Source organism: Planococcus citri, chromosome 3 (genome assembly GCF_950023065.1).
Source record: "Planococcus citri chromosome 3, ihPlaCitr1.1, whole genome shotgun sequence".
Taxonomy (NCBI): domain Eukaryota; kingdom Metazoa; phylum Arthropoda; class Insecta; order Hemiptera; family Pseudococcidae; genus Planococcus; species Planococcus citri.
Genome location: NC_088679.1, coordinates 67,661,522 through 67,675,366, shown reverse-complemented (window position 1 = coordinate 67,675,366; position 13,845 = coordinate 67,661,522). Strand labels below are relative to the sequence as shown.

Below are 13,845 nucleotides of genomic sequence, written 5' to 3'. Positions count from 1 at the left end.
AAAACATTTTTTCAAATTGCGAAAAATTGAAATAGTGAAACTAGTGAAAGTATTTTTGACACCCCTTCTTCGGTTTGAAAAAAAAGGCCGTTTCCAAGATATATCAACGTTAATTTGAACAGGAATGGCGTAAGCGACAGGTGGTTTAATTTCTCATTTTTTATCGATAATGTGACATTTCTGTTGGCTTTTTGTTACAAGACGTCAGGTGATGACTGTGGTGAAGTCGATGATCGTTTGAATGGAATTTACAGTTTTGTGGGATGTGAAAATTATTATCATGTTTTGAACTAGAAATTGCCATTTTTTTCCACCAAAAATAATTTACATGCTTTCTCACTGAAATAAAAATTTACTTATCATTTTTTACTGTAATATTCTGGCTAGATTTCATCAGCTAACTTAGCTTAAATCGCAAATAATCCGTTCAATTCGTTTAATCGCATATAATCAGTTCAATTAGTTCATCCCCTAATTTAATAAAAAAAAAAGTATAAATCAAATTATTTACTCACGCCATCCAAACTCATTAAAGGTAGTAAATTAAAAACAAGACACTTACCCACGGTTTTCAAGTCAATTAATAGACGATAAAATTTTGTAGCTGTGGGCTCTTCGCTTCCCACAGCCACCCCCGATTCACACGATAATTCGGACCCCCGATTCACACGATAATTTGGAGCTCATAAAAGTCAAATTTGAAATCTTTATGGCTCCGGGCTCACGTTTTCGGCTCGCGCTCTCAACCATTTTCGATATAGCAAAAACCGAGATTTGAATAACTTTGATTATTTCACATAATAAAAAGATGACACTTGCAACAATTTGTATAAGAGCTAATGACGTCTAAGTACCTTTTAAACCCTTTTTAAATTAACCACAAGTACATTCAAATATTTGACATGACTTTTACGACTTTTTTATTACTTACTAATTATTCAGTATTGAACCCTTTTTCATTTGTCGCGCACAGGTACCCTCCAAATTGCAATTTTATGATGTCGTAAATGTCACCCGCATTTCGAAATCGCGCATCCTTTTTTGATTCTTTCCCAAAATAAATTTAACCAACTATCTAACCAATTTGCGGACTTTGAAGTCCTCCCTCTCAACATCGGACCAATTTTTATTATAAATACAATTAGGGTGAGTTAGCAAATCCTCAGTTGTTTTTCGGATCTTCTAATAGATACTTCGAGTTCTATTTTGCGGTTTCGTTTTCAACTGTCTATTTAAAAGTTCGTACCGAATTTTTGTATTAACGAGCTTATATTTTTGTCATTGTCGAATTTGTAATTTTTGTTAATTGTTGAGTTCACAGTTTTACTAAATTTTTGTTCAATAATTTCTGAATCGTTTTCGAAGATTTTAATCGCCGAATTAATTCGCAAATCATTTAATTGAAATAATTTTCATTCTCAAATTATTAACGTTCTTTTAATCGCACATTTTGTAAATTTTTACTTCCGCGATATTAATTGAGAATTTCTATTCGCAAATCCAGTGGCACTTGAGATTTCCAGTTTTATTTCTTGATTAATTTTATCCTACGATTTATTTCAATCAACTTGGTAAGTCTCCTTTTGGAGTTTTATTCATCTATTTTAATTTTAGTATTTTTCTACTTCGCCTTAACTTAAATACTTAACTAAATGTTTTTTTCTAAACTTTAATAAGTATTTTTTTTGCTAAAAACTACATTTCTATTTTTTTTTCCTGTGTAGATAACGATTTATAATTTTAACGGTAAATTTTAGAATCTTTTTTATAGAATTAGAATTTCTTATTTTAATCCAAAATTTTGTAAATTTATTTCTTGAAATTATCACATTAAATTTGTAAAACTATAAATTTCGAATTTTTATTTAATCAATTTTCGCTGACAGTTGATCGTAATTTTTTCAACATTTTTTCCCCACTGAAATAGCCACATTTTCTTCACATGTTTTCACTAAAAATTAATGACTTTTTTCACCTAAAATGGTCGAATTTTCACTAAAAATTGTCATTTTTGTACTGAAAATTGCTCATTTTTTTCATCAAAAATTGTTATTTTCGGCTAAAAGCTAGTATCACTTTTTTCCGCCGAAATGAAAAATTTTCTCGACTTTCTACTGAAAATGGTAACATTGTATTCACATGAAATGATGTTACTTAATTCATTAGAAAGTTACGATAATTTTGTTCTCCAAAGTTGCCTTTTTATTTGAAATTTCTCCGATTTAATTTTAGGAACGAAATGATATGTATAATTTAGCTGAAAATCTCTTCACAAAAATATTTAATAAAATTGAAAAAAATACCATTTTAATGTATCAGGGGCTGGGGAGGGATGTGTGTTTCATCTAAGTGTTTCGTCAGGCCTCAGGCGAAAGGTCTTGCCAAGTCATGTATTTGGTTTGGGATTTGAAAATGTTTTAAAGTTTCAATTGTCAATACCGTCTGAAGGAAGTTTCGGGTTTATCTGAAATTGTGGCCAAAACATTTGTGCGTGTTTTGCCAATATTTTCAGAAAGACAAGTGCTAATATTTGTAAAATAATTTTGGCCAATTTTTGCAACGCAAAACAATAAATTATGCAAAACAAGTAGGTACATAAGTGCGGCAATTTCTGGCGTGATCAATTGGAGGTGGTTAATAAATCGAAAATCGGAAATGAATCGATTTTAGGAGTTCGATTGATTGTTCTTGATCAGCTAAGCCTACACTTGATTTTTCATTTCGATCATGATCGATCATATGGAATCGAAAATCGCGAATAAATCGATTTTTGGGGTTCGATTAATCGAAATACAGTGACGATTAATAATTTTTGATCGAGAAAGTCATTTTTGAGGCTAAAATTAGTTTTTCATTTCAATCATAATCGATCATATGAAATCGAAAATCGTAAGTAAATAAATCGATTTTTCGGAGTTCGATTAATCGATTTTCAATCATCATCTCATCTATTTCTGAGGCTACAAAATTAATTTTTTACGTCGAGTATGATCCATCGTATGGGATCAAAAATCGCCGATGAATCGATGTTCAAGGTTTTATTAATCGGTTTTTGATCATGATCGATTTTTGATTAACAGGTCTAATTTCCAAAATAGTTCCGGAAAATTAGCATTAGCATTTTTGCTTGCAAAATTTCGGGGCAAGCTAAAATTTGGTATTTATATGTCCCTCCCAAAGTATCACTGAACAACATACTAAAAGTGGTATCTCCTGTGCCTATACGCATCCCCTTCTACGGCGGATCACTTCTCAGACACCCAAAATGTCAACGATTGTTGGCAACACTACATACAAAGAAAGAATTCATTCGATTGAGAACCCTATGTAATTAAAACGTCGCTTAGAGATGATTTTTTTATGCACCCGGGTATACCAGTGGGTATTTTCGAGCTTCTCTCTCTGCGATCATCTTCAGTGACTTGTGTAAGTTTCAGTTGTGATAATGAATTGTATCATAGATGGTTTTTATTGTGGCGCTGTGCTAGTTTTGATAACTTTCGTTTTATTTTTCACAGGTAGGTACGCACATGTATGTATATTATTTTCATGCCTGAGATGAGAAATAGGTTTTTTACTTTTATTTTTATTTTCAGTTTCGTGCTCTTCGCCTACTCCTTTTATTAAATCAAAAGACGTAACGTCAAACAATACTCGGTAAGTTCGGTGCAAATCTAATTATAAGTATTGTAAAAGGTAATAGGTATATTTTTCTATGGGAGAAAATATTGGTGTTGAGTGTGAGTGTCTGTACCCCTGCTGTATAAAGATTTTTCAACTAGTAATCATCCAAAAAAACTAATAAGATCGTTCCGTCTTTTGTCTCTCATATTCGCAATACCTACTTACTTTCTGTCTAATAGTTTTTTGTTTTCGTAATTTTTGTAATTTTTATTGCCATGTTCAAAATTTTGTTTGACTTCACTGATGTGTTTATCTGTTTGGCCTTGTTTTCAATATCAACAATTTACTGGCCCGTTTCAAAATTCTGTGGGTACTTCATCAAAAACTTGCAATACAACTTACGAAAATTCAACTGAAACCGATGTTCGGTTAACAAACAAAAATGTAATCGATGGCGGAAAAGCCCCCATCAAAAACTCGATTGATCATAAAATTGAGGAATCGTAGAGTTTTAACTACAAGATGAGACCCTTATCCACTCGAGAAAGTCCATCCTTGGGATTCAGCTAAAATGCAAAACTATAATTTTTTGGATGTCCCTCAGATCTATATCGCACTCTTTGAGATTTAGGTAGTTCAATTTTCATGGACGATGGAACAAATAAAAACCAAAATAACTCTTTTTCAATTGCTTCAATTATGTACAACGCCAAATAATAATGGGGGTCTTGACCTCGGTTAAATGACTATCTAGGCAGACTTATATGATGTACAGGGTGCGCAGAAATATGGAATACCCCGTAGAAAGTTTTTTTTTTGTTACAAAATTAAGATTGGCAACGTTATATATATATATACGATTGCTGGAAGGTTATCACGCCAATCCAGTAACCAATCACGTGCTATCATTATTTTTATTCACTGTGACCAACCGAAATTATTAAACAGGAATTTTTTTGGGGTACTCGATATTTCTGCGCACCCTGTAGTACCAACCCGTACTTCGTGTCATGCCTTACATACCTGGGTGTGTATAATTTCTATTTTCTGTCGAGTGTTGGTGTGGTCTTGGGATCAATTAGTGCATAGCCCTCCATATTGTAGCGGATTTTTTTTATTTCCATTTTTATATTTAAATAGGTTTATAGACTGTGAGAAAAAATTGAATCACGATGAGGAAGAAGCTCCATGGCATGTTATCATAAATTACATTCCCGACCCAAGTGGAATTGGATGTACTGGCACCATAATAAGCCCTTGGTTGATTCTAACAGGTGAGCAGACTTATTTCTAAATAATTATCAGAGTCGTAATGAAATTTGAAATAACTAGAGGCAAATTTATCCTAAACATCACCAAGAAAAGTAATTCAAAATAACTAAAAAAAATCGATTGAAATACCTAATCACGAAAAGTAGGTTCGGGTCAACCTTTTATCTCCCATTTCCAGGAACCTCGGATGTTTGGGTAGGAAGGTCAATTATTCAACAACCCTGATAAGAACTCCTGGAAAGGCTATAGGTGGATAATGTATGGCGAATTTGCCCCCGAGAGCTTCAGGGTTGATATTTGCATGGAAGGTGGGTACCCTTGAGCACCTTCCGTCACGAAAGTTTCAGACCCCCAGACCCCCCCCCCCCCCGTTTTGAGAAACCCCCGCTTTTTATGAAATTACAATAGAAATTTTTTTCTCAGCCCCATGTGAACCGATTTTTTCAATTTTTTGGTATGTTGTAAACATCCATAAGAGGTATCCGCACAAAAATTTCCACCCCCCTCCCCCCATATTTACCCCCCAAAATGACGTTTTTTAGCTTTGTTTGTCCGTTTTAGCAATGATCATGATTCTGCACAAAAATGGGAATAGCATTTTTAAATGTGTTTTCGACCCCCAAAAAACATATATTTTTTTCAAAAAAAAATTTTTGGTGGGTCGTGGTCAAAAATTGAAAAAACTAATAGAGGGGGTAAAAATGAATTCTGGTGTAAATTATTGTTTTTGGTAAACGAGGTGTCGTTTCCATATGAATCGAACCCCCCGAACACGAATATGACGTCCAATTTAATGCTACCCTCAACCACACCCCTCCAGTGCCTCTGCCCCACCTCAATTTTTACTATTATATTAAAAATTGAGCTATATAATAATATTGGTGTCGTTCTCATATGAATCGAACCCTCCGAACACGAATATGACGTCCAATTTAATGCTACCCTCAACCACACCCCTCCAGTGCCTCTGCCCCCACTTCAATTTATACTATTTTAAAAGTTCTGATATTTTCATAATGCTGGTGTCGTTTTCATATGAATCAAACCCTCCGAACACGAATATGAAGTCCAATTTTACGCTACCCTCATTCACACCCCTACAGTGCCTTTGCCCCCACCTAAACAATACATTTTTAGCTAACTCCGATCAATCCTCGACCAATAATTACTTCAAATCAAATCAATTACTATTAAAGGTATGTTTCGCGAAGGTTGAAAACTCAACGACATCGCAAGGGTCAAACTTTAACATTCTCGAGGAGCTGGCTGTAGCCTAGAAGGGAAAGGATGCGGGTAGACCTAAATTGGACTTCATATTCATGTTAGGGGTGTTTGATTTATATGAAAACGACACCAATATTATTATACAGCTCAATTTTTAATATAATAATAAAAATTGAGGTGGGGGCAGAGGCACTGGAGGGGTGTGGTTGAAGGTAGAATTAAATTGGACGTCATATTCGTGTTCGGGGGGTTCGAATCATATAGATACGACACCTCGTTTACCAAAAACAATAATTTACACCAGAATTAATTTTTACCCCCTCTGTTAGTTTTTTCAATTTTTGACCACGACCCACCAAAAATTTTTTTTTGAAAAAAATATATGTTTTTTGGGGGTCGAAAACACATTTAAACATGCTATTCCCATTTTTGTGCAGAATCATGATCATTGCTAAAACGGACAAACAAAGCTAAAAAACGTCATTTTGGTGGGTAAATATGGGGGGAGGGGGGTGAAAATTTTTGTGGGGATATCTCTTATGGATGTTTACAACATACCAAAAAATTGAAAAAATCGGTTCACATGGGGCTGAGAAAAAAATTTCTATTGTAATTTCATAAAAAGCGGGGGTTTCTCAAAACGGGGGGGGGTCTGGGGGTCTGAAACTTTCGTGACGGAAGGTGCTCAAGGGTACCCACCTTCCATGCAAATATCAACCCTGAAGCTCTCGGGGGCAAATTCGCCATACTTATCCACCTATAGCCTTTTCAAGGCACTTAGTGTTTTTTTCTTGTTTGTTTGTTCAGTGGAATACAACGTGTTCAGCAGACCAATGGGGTCCACGATAATGGACGCTGACCCAAATCACTATGAAATACTTGTGGCCAGACTTCCTTATTACTTGCGAGTTTACAAGGTGAGGTATAAAATGCAATTCACTAAGTACGTACTTCTATAAAAAATTTTACATTCTTGCAATTCTCAACTCATACGAACAAGAACAAAAAAAAGGATTCAATCCTGAAATCAAATCGGTTTTCAAGTTTCAAATATTGCATCTCTTATTGAAAAATGAAATGAAGTCATGAGCACACGAAATATAATACCACACAATACGGCAATACCAGATGTTTGAGGTAGGTATTCAGGGATCTACAGGTATTGTACCAGAAATATCAGAATTATAATGTAGCTAGGTACTTACGTACCTACCTAGCTATCTGTCCAAGCGTCCAGTGGCCTCATTGCAGTGCGTACCATTGGCAAAACCTGTGCCCAATTCTTTCAGAAAATAATTTTGTACCCATACACCCAGTACACAGATCTACCTGAAACGTTCATATTGGATGTCCCGACCAGCTTTAACGATGTTAAACAGAATAAGATTTAAGTCTGATTTAACATAAATTATTGCAGATTGCTGAATTTCGTTATTTTAACCAAACCAGCTTTATCCATGACTGGAATCGCAATAACCTGCCGATGATTGTTGTTTTGAAGGAAAAACTAAGTTTCAATCCGTACGTTTCACCGGCTTATATCCATTGGGAAAATCCAAGTAAAATAGACACATGGAATGGTACAGCAAAGGTGAATATTACTACATATAGTGTTATCAACCTAAACAGTGGGTACATTGCTGTGCAAACAGATTGACACATTTGGATTTGGTCCGTTTCCCAGAAATATTGTTAAATATCTTTGACCCTCCTTCTTGATGAAAAAATGGAACTTGTCTCCTTCGTCAAAAAATGAAAAAAATGAATAGGTATTTTTACAATTTGTTTGTTTGTTTTTTTTTTTCAAAATTTTAATCCTTGGATTTAGTTCATCTTCATCAGAAAAGCACTGGTAAATGTTTTCCATTTGCTCCTCCCCCTCGCTCCCCCTCACCAAGAAGAAAAAGTAGAACTTCGTCCTTCCCTGAGTTTCCAAAAATAATTTGATTTATTAAAAGATCAATTTCAGTAGATCGGATCAGACTTGTGACTTGATTAATCAGACCAGATCAGATTCGAACATTCTCCGGATCCGATTAAACCCGGTCAGGTGTCAGGTCCGATCGAACCTACATACAAATAATGTTGATCGAATCAGAACATTCTGTACAGTCCTAATCAGATATGATATAATCATTTTGCCCTGGGATACTACGACTGTATTGTGTAAATATATTTTTCAGATAGCCGCGTGGAAAGACTCAATAAATACGTTTCAACAAATACAGGCAGACACACCGATACTTAGAACCATCAATTTCACTAGTCACATCGCCTGTAGAGAAAGACGGACGTATCCATACTTCTTATTTTTTATGGGAGCGTTTTTATTAAGACAAAATGTAATCAACATCACTCTATTGCACGATGCAAATCTGATGTGCGTAGAGTATCCAAAAGAACAAGATTATGTGTTTGGAAGTGGCGTTATTACTGAAGAGAATGACCGTCACTTTATTCGAGGAATCATGGGACTTACCCAGAGGTTAGCACAAAAAATTCCAAAAATCAATGAACCTGGAAATAGACTAAGTGCAGACGGATTCAAAACATTTACCGACTGCATTCGAGGAGTTCACGCCAATTCATCAAAGCTTGATGAAAATATTAAATACTGGTGCAATATCGCACGTTTGGTGAAACCCCCTTTTGATAAAATTGAAAATAATGTGGAAAATACGCCAAAATTCGGTGTTTTTACGGATATAGCAGATTATATCGACTGGATTAAACAAGTTCGTGATGAAACTGAAAGTCGTCAGATCAATGATAAATGCAACTAATTGGGAGCTTCGTGTAATTATTTCTACGTTGACAGAATCTTTGTTTTATGCCTATACCCTATATGTTGTATGTAATTTGTTTCTTAATTCATCTATTATTCTACAAAGTTGACTGTGTATGGAATTTTTTTGTAACAAAATGGATATGTAATGTGATGAAAACAAGAAAATAATAATCAAAATATCAAAAAGTAAGGTAAAATACCAAATAAATTGAGTTTTCGGGTTCTACATATATATTAATCGGTTTTTGATCATAATCGATTTTTGATCAACAGGTCTAATTTGCAAATTATTTTAGGCAAATTAGCAGTTTTGCTTGCAATGTTTCTTGACAAAAAATGAAGCATTTTTCTGAAAAATTTGAAAATATGATCTGTTTTTTATCAACTACATACAACGGAAGTATCAACACGTCACACGTCTGTTCGTGAGTAATATTTTATTTGTACTAAAATTCCCAAAATATGTAGGTCAACTGAACATATGTGCAGATATGGTATTATTACACGTATATCAATAGATTAATTTTGGTTATCTCGTTCACTTGCCACGAAGTCATTATAATGAAATAGGTTGGTATACTTGGAGTCGTATGTATTACCGAAATCTCAGGTTACTATTATTTTATCGGGTGTTTCTAAAAAAGTGATTATTATTCTAATAAGTCAAGTAGGTATTTATGTAAACAAAATGGTTTTACATATTGGAAAAAGATCAATGATAGTCCTACTATTGATACAAGCGATAATTTCAGCAGATTCCTGTAAGTAATAAGCGTTATATATTTTATAGAAATACCTACCTATACATTTGGGCATTGTTTTGAAAATTTTTGGCCATTTTTGTTCCAATAACATGGCACTTGCAGGGACGAAGGGAAGAGGAACAATTTTTTGCAAAAAAAAAAAAGCTGACAGTTTTATCAAACACAAATATTTGGTAATTTTTGGTTGAAAAGTGTTTGCCAAAGGAAAATATTTTTTCAAAAAGTGAGGTTTGTTTTTGTTTTGGAAATTTTTGGCCAATTTAGGTTTAAAAAAAGGGCGATGCTTTTCAATTGCTAAAAATCCGCAAATTTATGGAAAATATAAGTAAGACTTTTGATTTACGATATCCAAGCTAAGTTTATTTTAAAAAATAGGTATCTCGATACAATTTCTTACAATATCTAAACGCTAAAAATATTGGAAAAATGAAAATTTCTCGAGAGAGTGAGACAAAAGATATTCATTTCGTATCAGTTTAACTGATTTTTACGAAAGATATGAAACGAAACTTAGCAAAAATGAAGATTAGTTTCGATGGCACAAAAATGAAGTATTTCTCTTATGCTGAAGAAAATGTTGAAAATATTATGATCTGCTTTTTAATCAACCAAGCATTAAGTCCGTTTGTGATAAGTAGTATGTAATATTTTATCAGTACGTACATTTCCCTTTGGTTATCTCGTATTTGTACATGCGTAGTATACATAGATATAACTATAGTTAACTACGTATCATGTGTATTACACTTGCCCCGAAGTCATTAATGAAATAGGTTGGTATATACTTGGAGTCGTATTATTATTTTAAAAACGAGTTCTTCTAAAAAAAAGTGATAACCTATTCAAATATTTCTAAACAAAATGGTTTTTCTTATTGAAAAAATATCAATGACAATGATACTTCTTCTATTGATGGCAGCTATAATTTCAGCAGATTCCCGTAAGTAAATAAGCATATTACATAAATATTTTATAGAAATACACTGAGAAAAATTTATGTTGGAATTTATACTATAAATCATGAGATTTTGGATGGAGTCTGAAAATTTGACAATTTTTACAATAAATTATAGTAATTTTTGATTTTTTAATAAAATATAGTAATTTCTCTCAAAAAGCATTTCAAGTTCGCTTTAAAATTGTTCGCTACGATTTTCGCAAACTATAGCCTTATTAATTGAAAGAATTCTTTTGCAGGGGAACAAGACTCCCGAAAAGACCCGGAAGATGACGTTGTTGTAGAAATGGATGTCAGCGAAGTGCAGTACTCGAATGGTCAGTGGAAATTATCAGGCAATACCAGCCATGGCTTCGATTCACCGAAAATACGTTTGTTAAAGTACAAAAATGTTGTATTAATTATAAGAAATGCAGTGACGATTAAATTTGAAGAAGATGTAGTTCTGGAAGGCAGATATCAAAACGGATCGTTTCTTATTACCACGTTAAATTTGGATTTGATACGTATAAAAATATGGTGTTATACTATTTCTTTAAAAACTCTACTAATAATTGCTTTTGTTTTCCAAGTAATCATTTCCGTAATCCTTTCCATGATAACTTTAAAGTTGGTGTCGAAGTATCGAGCTGCCGACCGTTACGGTAGATTATCTAAGTAATTTTAAAAGTAATCTCAACTCATAAATGTAAGATTGTTTGTTGAATAGTAAATTTTTGAAGTTTTTTTTTGTTTGTTTCTTGAAACAGGGTGTCCATTCTCATGGAAAACCTGGTCAGGGAATTTGGTCGGTCTGGAAAAGTCAGGGAATTACGAATTTTCAGAATTTTTTACTCCAAAGTTAGGAATTGTGTGAGAGAAATCAACTGTGTAATTCATTACTTGTACGAGATTTTTCCATTTCTCATAATGAAAAATTTACTTTTGCTTTGCGCAGAAAATTTTTTCTCGTGTTTTTTCTTGCATAGCATATAGGATACCTAAGTGCTTCGCTAAAATTTGTTAAAACACCTGGTTGAATCATGACTTGATTCTTGAGGAAGAAAAGAGAGGCAAACTTTGAATAAATTTTCAATTGTTATCATCAGCACATCCATTGGGTATCAAATTGTGAGTTTTCGAATTTGCTGAATTCATTTCTGAATTTCTGATATTATTCTAATTCTAAGGTGAAGCTTGAATGAGATGAAAGTTGAGGAAAAACAAACTTGTTTCCAAGTTCATCGTGTTGAATATCAAAATAATGAGTTTTGAATGTGCTGAATATATTTTTGGCGCCATTTCAGCCTACCAAGACGAAGGCGCAGAGGATCTAGAATCAGAACTCAAAATTTTCAAATTCTTCATGTAGGGTATTAAAATGTAGGTTTTCAACAGAGCTGGATGCATTTTTGATGTTATTTCGAACAGAAATTTGAAATTAGTCGGAGGCAGAGAGACAGACGAAAACAATACTCGCCGTTGAGATCGAAAAAAAAGTTTTGGTGTCGAACTGTGGTAGTTTAAAATATATTTCATTTAAATTATTTTCAACTATTTATGAAATAAGTTAAAAAGCGTTGATTTTTTCGACCTTTGAAATTTTTTTTTCATACTTATGTGTGTATTCGTATTGGTACATGGTACCTTTTGCATGAATTTTGTACGTTTGAGATGATCGTCAATTCAATTCACTAATGGGTATCTTATTTCGGTTGTTTGTTTCAGGTGAGTCCACATTATTTTTGTCGTTGAGGTGAAAGCAGAACATAATGGTGAATGTTTCATGTATTATTCAAGAATCTGATCCCATAAAAATTTATATAGGTACTTATGGTGTTCGTTTTCAATTTACGCCATAATTTCAAGTTACTTTGATTGAAATTTGACTCAACTTGGACTCAGAAGAGTTTCGTTCGGATAAGGTTGGTTATCTCTACCTACTTTAGTCGGGGAGCCCGCTCAAGGATCTATTGCACCACCCTCCCCCGAGTCGATCCTTCGGGACCACTTTTTTCTTTAAGGGGGAGTCCTAAGGAACATTTCTAGCCCTTGTACTTGAAAAAAAGTTGCCCTACTTACAAAATGGCGGCCGTTATGATTGACAGGTCAGCAGAAATCGCAGATTTTGCGCTCTAACATAAGACTTGCACAACATTTTTCAAGCTGTACAGATCGGTCAGTGGCGTAGCCAGGATTTTCTCAAGGGGGGGGGGCAAAACCAGATTTTTAGGCATGAAAAATCGAAATGAGGGGTAATTTTCTGGAAACCTATCGTGATGTGAGGTGATTTCATGAAAATGAAGGCAAAATTACAGCTCGAGCGAAAATTTTTAGAAAAAATTGGTCTGAACAACGAAAAAACGTCCATTTTTGCATGTTTTCTTTCAAATTTTCGCTCGCAAGGGGGGGGGGCATGGCCCCCTTCGCCCCCTTGGCTACGCCACTGAGATCGGTAGATCAGGCAAAAATTTATTTCCTGTCAAAATTTCAAGTGCTATAGTGCGTTTTTCGATTTTTGGTGAATTTTTGAAAATTAGGCTAAAAATGAGAGGAAAAATCAAACTTTTACCAAATTGACCAAGAAAGCTGAAATTTGGGATATACGCTATTTTCGACCTGCCAAATCGATTTGAAACGGTTTCAAACCGTTTTGAGCAGTTCTGGAGCCTCCAGCACTTCCAGCAGATTTTTGAAACTCGGAATTTCCACAAAATTTCATCAAATGGAGATGGATAGTCGAAATTTACTCAACAAACTAATTTCAATACTCTACGAAGTCAATTGCAGGAGGATTTCAAGTCGTTTTGGAGCCTCCAGCGATTTTTTGAAAATTACTGGAGCCTCCAGTGGTTTTTTGAAATTCGAAATTCTCACAAAATTCCATCAAAATGGAGTTGGAAAGCTGAAATTTATTCTGCAAACTAATTTCAATGCGCTACGAAGTACTGCAAGTGAATTTCAAGTCGTTTTGGAGCCTCTAGTGACTTTTTAAAAATTCCTGGAGGCTCCAGCAGATTTTTGAAACTTTAAATTTTCACAAAATTTCATCAAATGGAGATGGAAAGCTGAAATTTACTCTACTATCCAATTTTAACACCGTCTGAAGACGACTTCAGGTGAGTTCAAGTCATTTTGGAGCCTTCAGCGACTTTTTGAAAATTACTCCAGTAGATTTTTGAAACTTGAAATTCCCGCAACATTATACCAAATGGAGTTGGCAAGCTGAAATTTAC

General features: G+C 34.1%; 1 protein-coding gene across 2 annotated transcripts; it reads left to right on the top strand.

Annotated features, from left to right (window-relative positions):
- Window positions 1-3,304: 3,304 nt before the first annotated feature.
- On the top strand, window positions 3,305-11,356 carry LOC135838427 (uncharacterized). 2 transcript variants are annotated; one of them, XM_065354062.1, is made up of 7 exons: window positions 3,305-3,518; window positions 3,597-3,657; window positions 4,765-4,898; window positions 6,928-7,037; window positions 7,538-7,711; window positions 8,304-9,669; window positions 10,870-11,356. In XM_065354062.1, exons 1-6 carry the CDS (start codon window positions 3,446-3,448, stop codon window positions 8,901-8,903), a joined length of 1,152 nt encoding a protein of 383 aa, XP_065210134.1. In that variant the 5' UTR covers window positions 3,305-3,445; the 3' UTR covers window positions 8,904-9,669; window positions 10,870-11,356. The 2 variants fall into 2 exon arrangements, 1 of the variants encoding a protein (XP_065210134.1); XR_010557405.1 differs by lacking the exons at window positions 3,305-3,518; window positions 3,597-3,657; window positions 4,765-4,898; ... (1 more) ...; window positions 7,538-7,711; window positions 8,304-9,669 and adding an exon at window positions 9,678-10,612.
- The last annotated feature ends 2,489 nt before the right edge of the window (window positions 11,357-13,845 follow it).

Bases quoted from the DNA above. Each gene is read 5' to 3' on its own strand.
- LOC135838427 (XM_065354062.1), top strand. From the start codon at position 3,446: ATGAATTGTATCATAGATGGTTTTTATTGTGGCGCTGTGCTAGTTTTG. The intron at 3,658-4,764 runs GTAAGTTCGGTG...ATATTTAAATAG, and splicing joins GTAACGTCAAACAATACTCG to GTTTATAGACTGTGAGAAAA. The intron at 4,899-6,927 runs GTGAGCAGACTT...TTGTTTGTTCAG, and splicing joins CCCTTGGTTGATTCTAACAG to TGGAATACAACGTGTTCAGC.